Source organism: Pristiophorus japonicus, chromosome 9, assembly GCF_044704955.1.
Source record: "Pristiophorus japonicus isolate sPriJap1 chromosome 9, sPriJap1.hap1, whole genome shotgun sequence".
Classification (NCBI taxonomy): Eukaryota; Metazoa; Chordata; class Chondrichthyes; family Pristiophoridae; genus Pristiophorus; species Pristiophorus japonicus.
In genome coordinates, this window is record NC_091985.1 from 227153228 (window position 1) to 227167472 (window position 14245).

Here is a 14245-nt window from a genome sequence, read left to right on the forward strand (position 1 = left end):
CGAGACCTACATTGCTGACAGTGTCTGTGCTGATTATAGAGCCGATATTACTTACAGTGTAAGTGTTGGTCCAAGAGCTGATATTACTGACAGTGTGCTGATTATAGAGCTGATATTACTGACTGTATCTGTGCTGGTTCAAAAGCTGATATTGCCAAGTGTATGTGCTGATTTTAGAGCTCATATTATTGACAGTATCTGTGATTTTTATATCGCTGATATTACTCACAGTATCTATGCTGATTAGAGAGCTGATATTATTGACAGTATCTGTGCTGATGATCGAGCTGATATCACCAACAGTATCTGTGCTGATTATATAGCTGATATTACTGACTGTATCTGTGCTGATTTTCGAGCTGATATTACTGACAGTATCTGTTGTTGTTCTAGAGCTGATATTACTGACAGTATCTGTGCTGATTATAGTGCTGATATTCTTGATCGTGTCTGTGCTGATTAGAGAACTATTACTACAGTAACTGTGCTGATCCTGGAGTTGATATTGCGTTTTGTATCTGTGTTGATTATAGAGCTAATATTATTGACCCTGCCTGTGCTAATTATAGAGCTAGTGTTACCGACGGTATCTGTGTTGACCATAGAGCTGATATTACTGACAGTATCTGTACTGATTATCGAGCTGATATTACTGAGATTATCTGTGTTGATTAGGGAGCTGATATTACTCACAGTGTCTGTGCTGTTTATAAAGCCGATATTACTGACAGTATCTGTGTTGATTATAGAGCTGATATTACTGATAGTATCTGTGCTGATTATCGAGCTGATATTACTGAGATTATCTGTGTTGATTATGGAGCTGATATTACTCACAGTGTCTGTGCTGTTTATAGAGCTGATATTACTGACAGTATCTGTACTGATTATAGAGCTGATATTACTGATAGTATCTGTGCTGATTATCGAGCTGATATTACTGACAGTATCTGTGCTGATTATAGAGCTGATATTACTCACAGTGTCTGTGCTGTTTATCAAGCTGATATTACTGACAATATCTGTACTGATTATAGAGCTGATATTACTGATAGTATCTGTGCTGATTATCGAGCTGATATTACTGACAGTATCTGTGCTGATTATTGAGCTGACATCACTCAGTGTCTGTGCTGATTAAAGACCTGATATTACTGAGAGTGTCAGTGCTGATTATAGAGCTGATATTACTGACAGCATCTGTGCTGATTATAGAGCTGATATTACTGAGAGTATCTGTGCTGATTATAGAGCTGATATTACTCACAGTATCGATGCTGATTATAGAGCTGATATTACTGACAGTATCTGTGCTGATTATAGAGCTGATATTACTCACAGTATCGATGCTGATTATAGAGCTGATATTACTGACAGTGTCGGTGCTGGTTCTGGAGCTGAGATTACTGACAGTATCTGTGCTGATTATAGAGCTGATATTACTGAGAGTATCCGCGTTTTATATAGAGCTGATATTACTGACAATGTCTGTGTTGTTTATAGAGCTGATATTACTGTCAGTATCTTGCTGATTATTGAGCTGACATCACTCAGTGTCTGTGCTGATTAAAGACCTGATATTACTGAGAGTGTCTGTGCTGATTATAGAGCTGATATTACTGACAGTATCTGTGCTGATTATAGAGCTGATATTACTGACAGTATCTGTGCTGATTATAGAGCTGATATTACTCACAGTATCGATGCTGAATATAGAGCTGATATTACTGACAGTGTCGGTGCTGGTTCTGGAGATGAGATTGCTGACAGTATCTGTGCTGATTATAGAGCTGATATTACTGACAGTATCTGTGCTGATTATAGAGCTGATATTACTCACAGTATCGATGCTGATTATAGAGCTGATATTACTGACAGTGTCGGTGCTGGTTCTGGAGCTGAGATTGCTGACAGTATCTGTGCTGATTATAGAGCTGATATTCCTGAGAGTATCCGCGTTTTATATAGAGCTGATATTACTGACAATGTCTGTATTGTTTATAGAGCTGATATTACTGACAGTATCTGTAAAAGATATAGAGCTGATATTACTGACAGTATCAGTGCTGATTATAGAGCTGATATTACTGACAGCATATGTGCTGATTATAGAGCTGATATTACTCACAGTAACTCTGCTGATTAGAGACCTACATTACTGACAATGTCTGTGCTGATGACAGAGTCGATGTTTCTGACAGTGCCTGTGCTGGTCCAGGAGTGGATATCACTGAGCTTGAGCTGATTATCGAGCTGATATTACTGACTGTATCTGTGCTGGTTCAAGAGCTGATATTACTAAGTGTCTGTGCTGATTTTAGAGCTGTTATTACTGACAGTATCTGTGCTGAGTATAGAGCCGATATTACAGACAGTTTCTGTGTTGATTATAGAGCTGATATTACTGACAGTATCTGTGCAGGTTCAAGAGCTGATATTACTGAATCTTTGTGCTGATTTTAGAGAAGATATTACTGATAGGGTTTATAGTAACTACAGAAATGATATTACCGACAGTATCGGTGCCGACTATGGAGCTGATATTATTGACCGTGTCTGTGCTGTTAATACAGCTAATATTTCTGAAAGTATCTGTGCTGATAACAGAACTTTTATTACTGACAATGTATGTGCTGATTATAAAGCTGGTATTACTGACAGTGCCTGTGCTGATTACAGACCTGATATTACTGACAGTAAGTCTGCTAATTATAGAGCTGATATTATATATTGTATCTGTGCTGATTATAAGAGCTGATATTAAGGACAGTATCTGTGTTGATTATTGAGCTGCTATTATTCACAGTATCTGTGCTGATTATAGAGCTGATATTACTCACAGTAACTCTGCTGATTAGAGACCTACATTACTGACAGTGTCTGTGCTGATGACAGAGTCGATGTTTCTGACAGTGTCTGTGCTGGTCCAGGAGTGGATATCACTGAGCTTGAGCTGATTATCGAGCTGATATTACTGACTGTATCTGTGCTGGTTCAAGAGCTGATATTACTAAGTGTCTGTGCTGATTTTAGAGCTGTTATTACTGACAGTATCTGTGCTGAGTATAGAGCCGATATTACAGACAGTTTCTGTGTTGATTATGGAGCTGATATTACTGACAGTATCTGTGCAGGTTCAAGAGCTGATATTACTGAATCTTTGTGCTGATTTTAGAGAAGATATTACTGATAGGGTTTATAGTAACTACAGAAATGATATTACCGACAGTATCCGTGCCGACTATGGAGCTGCTATTATTGACCGTGTCTGTGCTGTTAATACAGCTAATATTTCTGAAAGTATCTGTGCTGATAACAGAACTTTTATTACTGACAATGTATGTGCTGATTATAAAGCTGGTATTACTGACAGTGCCTGTGCTGATTACAGACCTGATATTACTGACAGTAAGTCTGCTAATTATAGAGCTGATATTACATATTGTATCTGTGCTGATTATAAGAGCTGATATTAAGGACAGTATCTGTGTTGATTATTGAGCTGCTATTATTCACAGTATCTGTGCTGATTATAGAGCTGATATTACTGACAGTATCTATGCTGATTATAGAGCTGATATTGCCAAGTGTATGTGCTGATTTTAGAGATCATATTATTGACAGTATCTGTGATTTTTATATCGCTGATATTACTCACTGTATCTATGCTGATTATAGAGCTGATATTACTGACAGTATCTGTGCTGATGATCGAGCTGATATCACCAACAGTATCTGTGCTGATTATATAGCTGATATTACTGACTGTATCTGTGCTGATTTTCGAGCTGATATTACTGACAGTATATGTTGTTGTTCTAGAGCTGATATTACTGACAGTATCTGTGCTGATTAAAGTGCTGATATTCTTGATCGTGTCTGTGCTGATTAGAGAACTATTACTACAGTAACTGTGCTGATCCTGGAGTTGATATTGCGTTTTGTATCTGTGTTGATTATAGAGCTAATATTATTGACCCTGCCTGTGCTAATTATAGAGCTGGTGTTACCGACGGTATCTGTGTTGACCATAGAGCTGATATTACTGACAGTATCTGTACTGATTATCGAGCTGATATTACTGAGATTATCTGTGTTGATTAGGGAGCTGATATTACTCACAGTGTCTGTGCTGTTTATAGAGCCGATATTACTGACAGTATCTGTGTTGATTATAGAGCTGATATTACTGATAGTATCTGTGCTGATTATCAAGCTGATATTACTGAGATTATCTGTGTTGATTATGGAGCTGATATTACTCACAGTGTCTGTGCTGTTTATAGAGCTGATATTACTGACAGTATCTGTACTGATTATAGAGCTGATATTACTGATAGTATCTGTGCTGATTATCGAGCTGATATTACTGACAGTATCTGTGCTGATTATAGAGCTGATATTACTCACAGTGTCTGTGCTGTTTATCAAGCTGATATTACTGACAATATCTGTACTGATTATAGAGCTGATATTACTGATAGTATCTGTGCTGATTATCGAGCTGATATTACTGACAGTATCTGTGCTGATTATAGAGCTGATATTACTGTCAGAATATGTGCTGATTGTGGAGCTGGTATTGCTGACAGTATCTGTGCTGATTATAGAACTGATATTATTGACAGTATCTGTGCTGATTCTAGAGCTGATATTACTGATAGTATCTGTGCTGATTATCGAGCTGATATTACTGGCAGTATCTGTGCTTATTATAGAACTGATATTACTGACAGTATCTGTTCTGATTATAGAGCTGATATTGCTCACAGTGACTGTGCTGATTCGAGACCTACATTGCTGACAGCGTCTGTGCTGATTATAGAGCCGATATTACTTACAGTGTAAGTGTTGGTCCAAGAGCTGATATTACTGACAGTGTGCTGATTATAGAGCTGATATTACTGACTGTATCTGTGCTGGTTCAAAAGCTGATATTGCCAAGTGTATGTGCTGATTTTAGAGCTCATATTATTGACAGTATCTGTGATTTTTATATAGCTGATATTACTCAAAGTATCTATGCTGATTATAGAGCTGATATTACTGACAGTATCTGTGCTGATGATCGAGCTGATATCACCAACAGTATCTGTGCTGATTATATAGCTGATATTACTGACTGTATCTGTGCTGATTTTCGAGCTGATATTACTGACAGTATCTGTTGTGGTTCTAGAGCTGATATTACTGACAGTATCTCTGCTGATTATAGTGCAGATATTATTGATCGTGTCTGTGCTGATTAGAGAACTGATATTACTACAGTAACTGTGCTGATCCTGGAGCTGATATTGCGTTTTGTATCTGTGTTGATTATAGAGCTAATATTATTGACCCTGCCTGTGCTAATTATAGAGCTGGTGTTACTGACGGTATCTGTGTTGAACATAGAGCTGATATTACTGACAGTATCTGTACTGATTATCGAGCTGATATTACTGAGATTATCTGTGTTGATTAGGGAGCTGATATTACTCACAGTGTCTGTGCTGTTTATAGAGCTGATATTACTGACAGTATCTGTACTGATTATAGAGCTGATATTACTGATAGTATCTGTGCTGATTATCGAGCTGATATTACTGACAGTATCTGTGCTGATTATAGAGCTGATATTACTCACAGTGTCTGTGCTGTTTATCAAGCTGATATTACTGACAATATCTGTACTGATTATAGAGCTGATATTACTGATAGTATCTGTGCTGATTATCGAGCTGATATTACTGACAGTATCTGTGCTGATTATAGAGGTGATATTACTGTCAGAATATGTGCTGATTGTGGAGCTGGTATTGCTGACAGTATCTGTGCTGATTATAGAACTGATATTACTGACAGTATCTGTGCTGATTCTAGAGCTGATATTACTGACAGTATCTGTGCTGATTATAGTGCTGATATTATTGATCGTGTCTGTGCTGATTAGAGAACTGATATTACTACAGTAACTGTGCTGATCCTGGAGTTGATATTGCGTTTTGTATCTGTGTTGATTATAGAGCTAATATTATTGACCCTGCCTGTGCTAATTATAGAGCTGGTGTTACCGACGGTATCTGTGTTGACCATAGAGCTGATATTACTGACAGTATCTGTACTGATTATCGAGCTGATATTACTGAGATTATCTGTGTTGATTAGGGAGCTGATATTACTCACAGTGTCTGTGCTGTTTATAGAGCTGATATTACTGACAGTATCTGTACTGATTATAGAGCTGATATTACTGATAGTATCTGTGCTGATTATCGAGCTGATATTACTGACAGTATCTGTGCTGATTATAGAGCTGATATTACTGTCAGAATATGTGCTGATTATGGAGCTGGTATTACTGACAGTATCTGTGCTGATTATAGAACTGATATTACTGACAATATCTGTGCTGATTCTGGAGCTGATATTACTGATAGTATCTGTGCTGATTATCGAGCTGATATTACTGGCAGTATCTGTGCTGATTATAGAACTGATATTACTGACAGTATCTGTTCTGATTATAGAGCTGATATTGCTCACAGTGACTGTGCTGATTCGAGACCTACATTGCTGACAGCGTCTGTGCTGATTATAGAGCCGATATTACTGACAGTGTAAGTGTTGGTCCAAGAGCTGATATTACTGACAGTGTGCTGATTATAGAGCTGATATTACTGACTGTATCTGTGCTGGTTCAAAAGTTGATATTGCCAAGTGTCTGTGCTGATTTTAGAGCTTATATTATCGACAGTATCTGTGTTGTTTATAGAGCTGACAATACTGACAGTGTTTGTGCTGATTACAGAGCTGGTATTGTTGACAGTATCTGTGCTGTTTAAATAGCTGATATTACTCACAGTATCTATGCTGATTATAGAGCTGATATTATTGACCGTGCCTGTGCTGATTATAGAGCTTATATTATTGAACGTGTCTCTGCTGATTATAGAGCTGATATTACTGTCAGTAACTGTGCTGATTATAGAGCTCATATTACATACTGTATCTGTGCTGAATATAGAGCTGATATTATTGACGCTATCAGTGCTGATTTTAGAGCTGATATTACTTACAGTATCTGTGCTGATTATAGATCTGATATTACACACAATATCTGTACTGATTATAGAGCTGATTATACAGAGAGTATCTGTGCTGATTATAAAACTGATATTACTGACAGTGTCTGTGCTGATTATAGAGCTGATATTATTGTCCGCATCTGTGCTGGTTAGAGAGCTGATGCTGAGAATGACGTGAATAGCAGGTTTAGCGAGTTGGTCACACCGCAGGTAAAGGGTACTCAGCCAGATAGGAAATGGGCGACCAGCATTAATAGCAGTGTAAGGAAGGTAGTGCAGTGGTCCCCTGCGGTCATCCCCCTGCAAAACAGACACACCGCTTTGGGTAATGTTGCAAGGATGACTCATCAGGGGAGGGCAGCAGCAGCCAAGTTCATGGCACCGTGGGTGGCTCTGCTGCACAGGAGGGCAGGAAAAAGAGTGGGAGAGCTATAGTGATAGCGGATTCGATTGTAAGGGGAATAGATAGGCGTTTCTGTGGCTGCAACCGAGATTCCAGGATGCTATGTTGCCTCCCTGGTGCAAGGTTCAAGGATGTCTAAGAGCAGGTGCACGACATTCTGAAAAGGGAGGGTGAACAGCCAGATGTCGTTGTACACATAGGTACCAACGATATAGGTAAAACACGGGATGAGGTCCTACGAGACGAATTTAGGGAGCAAAGAGCTAAATTAAAAAGTAGAACCTCAAAAGTAGTAATCTCAGTACTGCTGCCTGTGCCACGTGCTAATCAGAGTAGGAATCGCAGGATCGCTCAGATGAATACGTGGCTTGAGGCGTGGTGCAGAAGCGAGCGATTCAAATTCCTGGGGTATTGGAACCGGTTCTGGGGCAGCTGGGACCAGTACAAACCGGACGGTCTACACCTGGGTAGGAGCAGAACCAATGTGCTCTGCGGAGTTTGTGCTAGTGCTGTTGGGGAGGAGTTAAACAATATGGCAGTGGGATGGGAACCTATGCCGGGAGGCAGAGGGAAATAAAATGGAGACAGAGGCAAAAGATAGAAAGGAGAATAATAAAATGGAGGGCAGAGAATCCCAAGGCAAAAAATAAAAAAGGCCAAATTACAGCAAAATTCTAAAGGTGGAAGGAGTGTTAAAAAGACAAGCCTGATGGCTCTGTGCCTCAATGCGAGGAGTATTCTGAATAAGGTGGACGAATTAACTGTGCAGATAGCAGTTAATGGATACGATGTAATTGGCATCACAGAGACATGGCTCCAGGGTGAGCAAGGCTGGGAACTCAACATCCAGGAGTATTCAGCATTTAGGAAGGATAGACAGAGAGAAAAAGGAGGCATGGTGGCGTTGCTGGTCAAAGAAGAAATTAATGCAAGAGTAAGGAAGGACATGGGCTTGGATGATGTGGAATCGGTATGGGTGGTGCTGCGGAATACCAAACGGCAGAAAACGCTGGTGGGAGTTGTGTACAGGCCACGAAACAGTAGTAGTGAGGATGGGGAACGCATAAAACAAGAAATAAGGGATGTGTGCAATAAAGGTACAGCAGTTATCATGGGCGACTTTAATTTACATATAGATTAGGTTAACCAAACTGATAGCAATGTAGTAGAGAAGGATTTTCTGGAGTGTATTAGAGCTGGCCATCCTAGACTGGGTGATGTGTAATGAGAAGGGACTAATTAGCAATCTTGATGTGCGATGCCCCTTGGTTAAGAGTGATCATAATATGGTAGAATTCTTCATTAAGTTTGAGAGTAACGCAGTTAATTCAGAAACTAGGGTCCTAAACTTAAGGAAAGCTAACTTCGATGACATGAGGCGTGAATTGGCTAGAATAGACTGGCAAATGATACTTAAAGGGTTGACGGTAAATAGGCAATGGCAAACATTCAAAGATCACATGGATGAATTTCAACAGTTGTACATCCCTGTCTGGAGTAAAAATAAAACAGGGAAGGTGGTTCAACTGTGGCTAACAAGGGAAATTAAGGATCTTGTTAGATCCAAGGAAGAGGCATATAAATTGGCCAGAAAAAGTAGCAAACCTGAGGACTGGGAGAAATTTACATTTCAGCAGAGGAGGACACAGGGTTTAATTAGGAGGGGGAAAATAGAGTATGAGAGGAAGCTTGCCGGGAACATAAAAACTGACTGCAAAAGCTTCGATAGATATGTGAAGAGAAAAAGGTTGGTGAGAACAAACGTAGGTCCCTTGCAGTCGGATTCAGGTGAATAAATAAGGGGGAACAAAGAAATGGCAGACAATTGAACTAACACTTTGGTTCTGTCTTCATGATGGAAGACACAAATGACCTTCCGGGTGTACTGGGGGATAGAGGGTCTCGTGAGAAGGAGGAACTGAATGATATCCTTATTAGCCGGGATATTGTGTTGGGGAAATTGATGGGATTGATGGCCGATAAATCCCCAGGGCCTGATTGTCTGCATCCCAGAATACTTAAGGAGGTGGCCCTAGAAATAGTGGATGCATTGGTAATCATTTCCCAACAGACTATCGACTCTGGATCAGTTCGTATGGACTGGAGGGGAGCTAATGTAACACCACTTTTTAAAAAAGGAGGGTGAAAGAAAACGGGTAATTATAGACCGGTTTGCCTGACATCAGTAGTGGGGAAAATGTTGGAATCTATTAATAAGGATGAAGTAGCAGCGCATTTGGAAAGCAGTGACAGGATCGGTCCAAGTCAGCATGAATTTATGAAAGGGAAATCATGCTTGACCAATCTTCTGGAATTATTTGAGGATGTAACTAGTAGAGTGGGCAAGGGAGAACCAGTGGATGTTGGTGTATTTGGACTTTCAAAAGGCCTTTGACAAGGTACCACATAAGAGATTGGTGTACAAGACCAAGGCACATGGTAATGGGGGTAATGTACTGGCGTGAATAGAGAATTGGTTGGTAGGCAGGAAGCAGAGAGTCGGGATAAATGGGTCCTTTTCGGAATGGGAGGCAGTAACTCGTGGAGTACCGCAGGGCTCAGTGCTGGGACCACAGCTCTTCACAATATACATTAATGATTTGGATGAAGGAATTGAGGGTAATGTCTCCAAGTTTGCAAATGACACTAAACTGGGTGGCGGTGTGAGCTGTGAGGAGGATGTTAAGAGGCTGCAGGCTGATTAGGACGGCTTAGGAGAGTGGGCAAATGCATCGCAGATGCAGTATAATGTGGATAAATGTGAGGTTATCCACTTTGGTGGCAAAAACACGAAGGCAGAATATTATCTGAATGTCGGCAGATTAGGAAAAGGAGAGGTGCAACGAGACCTGGGTGTCATGGTTCATCAGTAATTGAAAGTTTGCATGCAGGTACTGCAGGCGGTGAAGAAGGCAAATGGCATGTTGGCCTTCATAGTTAGATGATTTGAGTGCAGAGCAAGGAGGTCTTACTGCAGTTGTACAGAGTCTTGGTGAAGCCTCACCTGGAATATTGTGTTCAGTTTTGTTCTCCTAATCTGAGGAAGGACGCTCTTGCTATCGAGGGAGTGCAGCGAAGGTTCACCAGACTGATTGCAGGGATGGCTGGACTGACATATGAGGAGAGACTGGATCAAATGGGCCTTTATTAACTGGAGTTTAGAAGGATGAGAAGGGATCTCATAAAAACGAAGATTCTGACGGGACAGGACAGGTTAGATGTGGGAAGAATGTTCCCGATGTTGGGGAAGTCCAGAACCAGGGGACACAGACTTACGATAAGGGGTAGGCCATTTAGGACTGAGATGAGGAGAAACTCTCCACTCAGAGAGTTGTTAACCTGTGGAATTCCCTGCCGCAGAGAGTCGTTGATGCCAGTTCATTGGATATATTCAAGAAGGAGTTAGATGTGGCTCTTACGGCTAAAGGGATCAAGGGGTATGGAGAGAAAGCGGGAAAGGGGTACTGAGTGGAATGGTCAGCCATGATCATATTGAATGGTGGTGCAAGCTCGAAGGGCCAAATGGCCTACTCCTGCTATGATTTTCTATGTTTGTATGTTTCTATGTTACTGATAGTATCTTTGCAGGTTGAAGAGCTGATATTACTGAGTGTACATGTTCATTTTAGAAATGATATTACTGATAGGGTTTATAGTGACTATCGAATTGATATTACTGACAGTATCTGTGCTGATTGTAGAAATGATGTTACTGAGAGTATCTGTGCTGATTATGGAGCTGACATTATTGACCGTGTCTGTGCTGATTATAGAACTGATATTATTCACAGGAACTGTGCTGATTACCGAGCTGATATTACTGGCAGTAACTGTGCTGATTATAGAGCTAATATTACATAATTCATCTGTGCTGATTATAGAGCTGATATTATTGACGGTATCAGTGCTGATTATAGAGCTGATATTACTGACAGTATCTGCTGATTATAGAGCTGATATTATTAACCGTGTCTGTGCTGATTATACAGCTGATATTACTGACAGTGTCTCTGCTGATTATAGAGCTGATATTACTCACAGTATCTGTGTTGATTATGGAGCTGATATTACTCACAGTATCTGTGCTGATTACAGAGCTGATATTATTGACTGTGTCTGTGTTGATTATAGAGCTGATATTACTGACAGGAACTGTGCTGATTATAGAGCTCATATTACATACTGTATCTGTGCTGATTATCGAGCTGATATTATCAGTGCTGATTATGGAGCTGTTTTTCTTACAGTGTCTGTGCTGTTTATAGAGCCGATATTACTGACAGGATCTGTGCTGATTATAGAGCTGGTATTACTAACAGTATCTTTGCTGATTATAGAGCTGATATTACTGACAGTGTCTGTGTTGAATATCGAGCTGATATTACTGAGAGTGTCTCTGCTGATTATAGTGCTGATATTGGTGGCAGTATCTGTACTGATTGTAGAGCTGATATTACTGTCTGCATCTGTGCTGAATTTCGAGCTGATATTACTGACAGTATATGTGCTGGTTATAGAGCTGATATTACTGCCGTCTCTGTGCTGATTATAGAGCTGATATTATTGACCGTGCCTGTGCTGATTATAGAGCTGATATTATCTGTGCTGATTATGGAGCTGTTTTTCTTACAGTGTCTGTGCTGATTATCGAACTGATATTACTGACTGTATCTGTGCTGATTATAGAGCTGATATTACTGACAGAATATGTGCGGATTAAAGAGATGATATTACAGGCAGTATCTGTGCTGATTATACAACTGATATTACTGACAGTGTCTATGTTGGTCCAAGAGCTGATATTACTGACCGTGTGCTGATTATAGAGCTGTTATTACTGACTGTATGTGTGCTGGTTCAAGAGCTGATATTGCTAAGTGTCTGTGCTGATTTTAGAGCTCATATTACTGACAGTATCTGTGTTGATTATAGAGCTGATATTACTCACAGTATCGATGCTGATTATAGAGCTGATATTACTGACAGTATCTGTGCTGATTATAGAGCTGATATTACTGAGAGTATCTGCGTTTTATATAGAGCTGATATTACTGACATTGTCTGTGTTGTTTATAGAGCTGATATTACTGACAGTATCGTGCTGATTATTGCGATGACATCACTCAGTGTCTGTGCTGATTAAAACCTGATATTACTGAGAGTGTCTGTGCTGATTATAGGGCTGATATTACTGACAGTATCTGTGCTGATTATAGAGCTGATATTATTGACGGTATCAGTGCTGATTATAGAGCTGATATTACTGACAGTATCTGCTGATTATAGAGCTGATATTATTAACCGTGTCTGTGCTGATTATACAGCTGATATTACTGACAGTGTCACTGCTGATTATAGAGCTGATATTACTCACAGTATCTGTGCTGATTATAGAACGGATATTACTGACTATCTACGCTGATTATAGAGCTGATATTACTGACAGTATCTGTGCTGATTATAGAGCTGATATTATTGACCTTGTCTGCGCTGATTATAGAGTTGATATTACTGACAGCAACTGTGCTGATTATAGAGCTGATATTACATATTGTATCTGTGCTGATTATACAGCTGATGTTACTGACAGTATCTTGCTGATTATTGAGCTGACATCACTCAGTGTCTGTGCTGATTAAAGACCTGATATTACTGAGAGTGTCTGTGCTGATTATAGAGCTGATATTACTGACAGTGTCTGTGCTGATTATAGAGCTGATATTGGTGACAGTATCTGTAGTGATTATAGAGCTGATATTACTGTCTGTATCTGTGCTGATTTTCAAGCTGATATTACTGACAGTATCTGTGCTGGTTATAGAGCTGGTATTGCTGACATTACCCGTGCTGATTATAGAGCTGAAATTATTTCCGTCTCTGTGTTGATTATTGAGCTGATATTACTGACAGCAACTGTGCTGATCATGGAGCTGATATTACATATTGTACCTGTGTTGATTATAGATCTGATATTATTGACCGTGTCTGTGCTGATAATAGAGCTGATATTACTGACTGTATCTGTGTTGATTATTGAGCTGATATTACTCACAGTACCTGTGCTGATTATAGTGCTGATATGACTGACAGTATCTGTGCTGATTACAGAGCTGATATTATTGACTGTGTCTGTGTTGATTATAGAGCTGATATTACTGACAGGAACTGTGCTGATTATAGAGCTCATATTACATACTGTATCTGTGCTGATTATCGAGCTGATATTATCAGTGCTGATTATGGAGCTGTATTTCTCACAGTGTCTGTGCTGTTTATAGAGCCGATATTACTGACAGTATCTTTGCTGATTATAGAGCTGATATTACTGACAGTATCTGTGCTGATTATAGAGCTGATATTACTCACAGTATCTGCGCTGATTTTTGAGCTGATAACTGACAGTGTCTGTGCTGGTTCTGGACCTGACATTACTGACAGTGTATGTACTGATTTTCGAGCTGATGTTACTGACATTATCTGTGCTAATTATAGAGCTCATATTACTGACAGTATCTGCGCTGATTATAGAGCTGATATTACTGACAGTGTCTGTGCTGATTATCGAGCTGATATTATCAGTGCTGATTATGGAGCTGTATTTCTCACAATGTCTGTGCTGTTTATAGAGCCGATATTACTGACAGTATCTTTGCTGATTATAGAGCTGATAGAAACATAGAAACATAGAAAATAGGTGCAGGAGCAGGCCATTCAGCCCTTCTAGACTGCACCACCATTCAATGAGTTCATGGCTGATGTTACTGACAGTGTCTGT

The 14245-nt window shown here is 39.7% G+C and overlaps 1 protein-coding gene across 1 annotated transcript; it reads left to right on the plus strand.

The window, feature by feature from the left end:
* The first annotated feature begins 1484 nt into the window (after positions 1-1484).
* Positions 1485-13553, plus strand: LOC139274185 (streptococcal hemagglutinin-like). Its single transcript, XM_070891220.1, has 17 exons — positions 1485-1516; positions 1609-1805; positions 2147-2351; positions 2464-2696; positions 2859-3063; positions 3176-3408; positions 3519-3803; positions 3963-4015; positions 4105-4844; positions 4964-5160; positions 5323-5950; positions 6510-6599; positions 6845-7215; positions 11048-11296; positions 11602-11716; positions 11808-12101; positions 13112-13553. The coding sequence occupies exons 1-17, from the start codon at positions 1485-1487 to the stop codon at positions 13551-13553; spliced, it is 4569 nt and encodes a 1522-aa protein (XP_070747321.1).
* Positions 13554-14245: the final 692 nt, after the last annotated feature.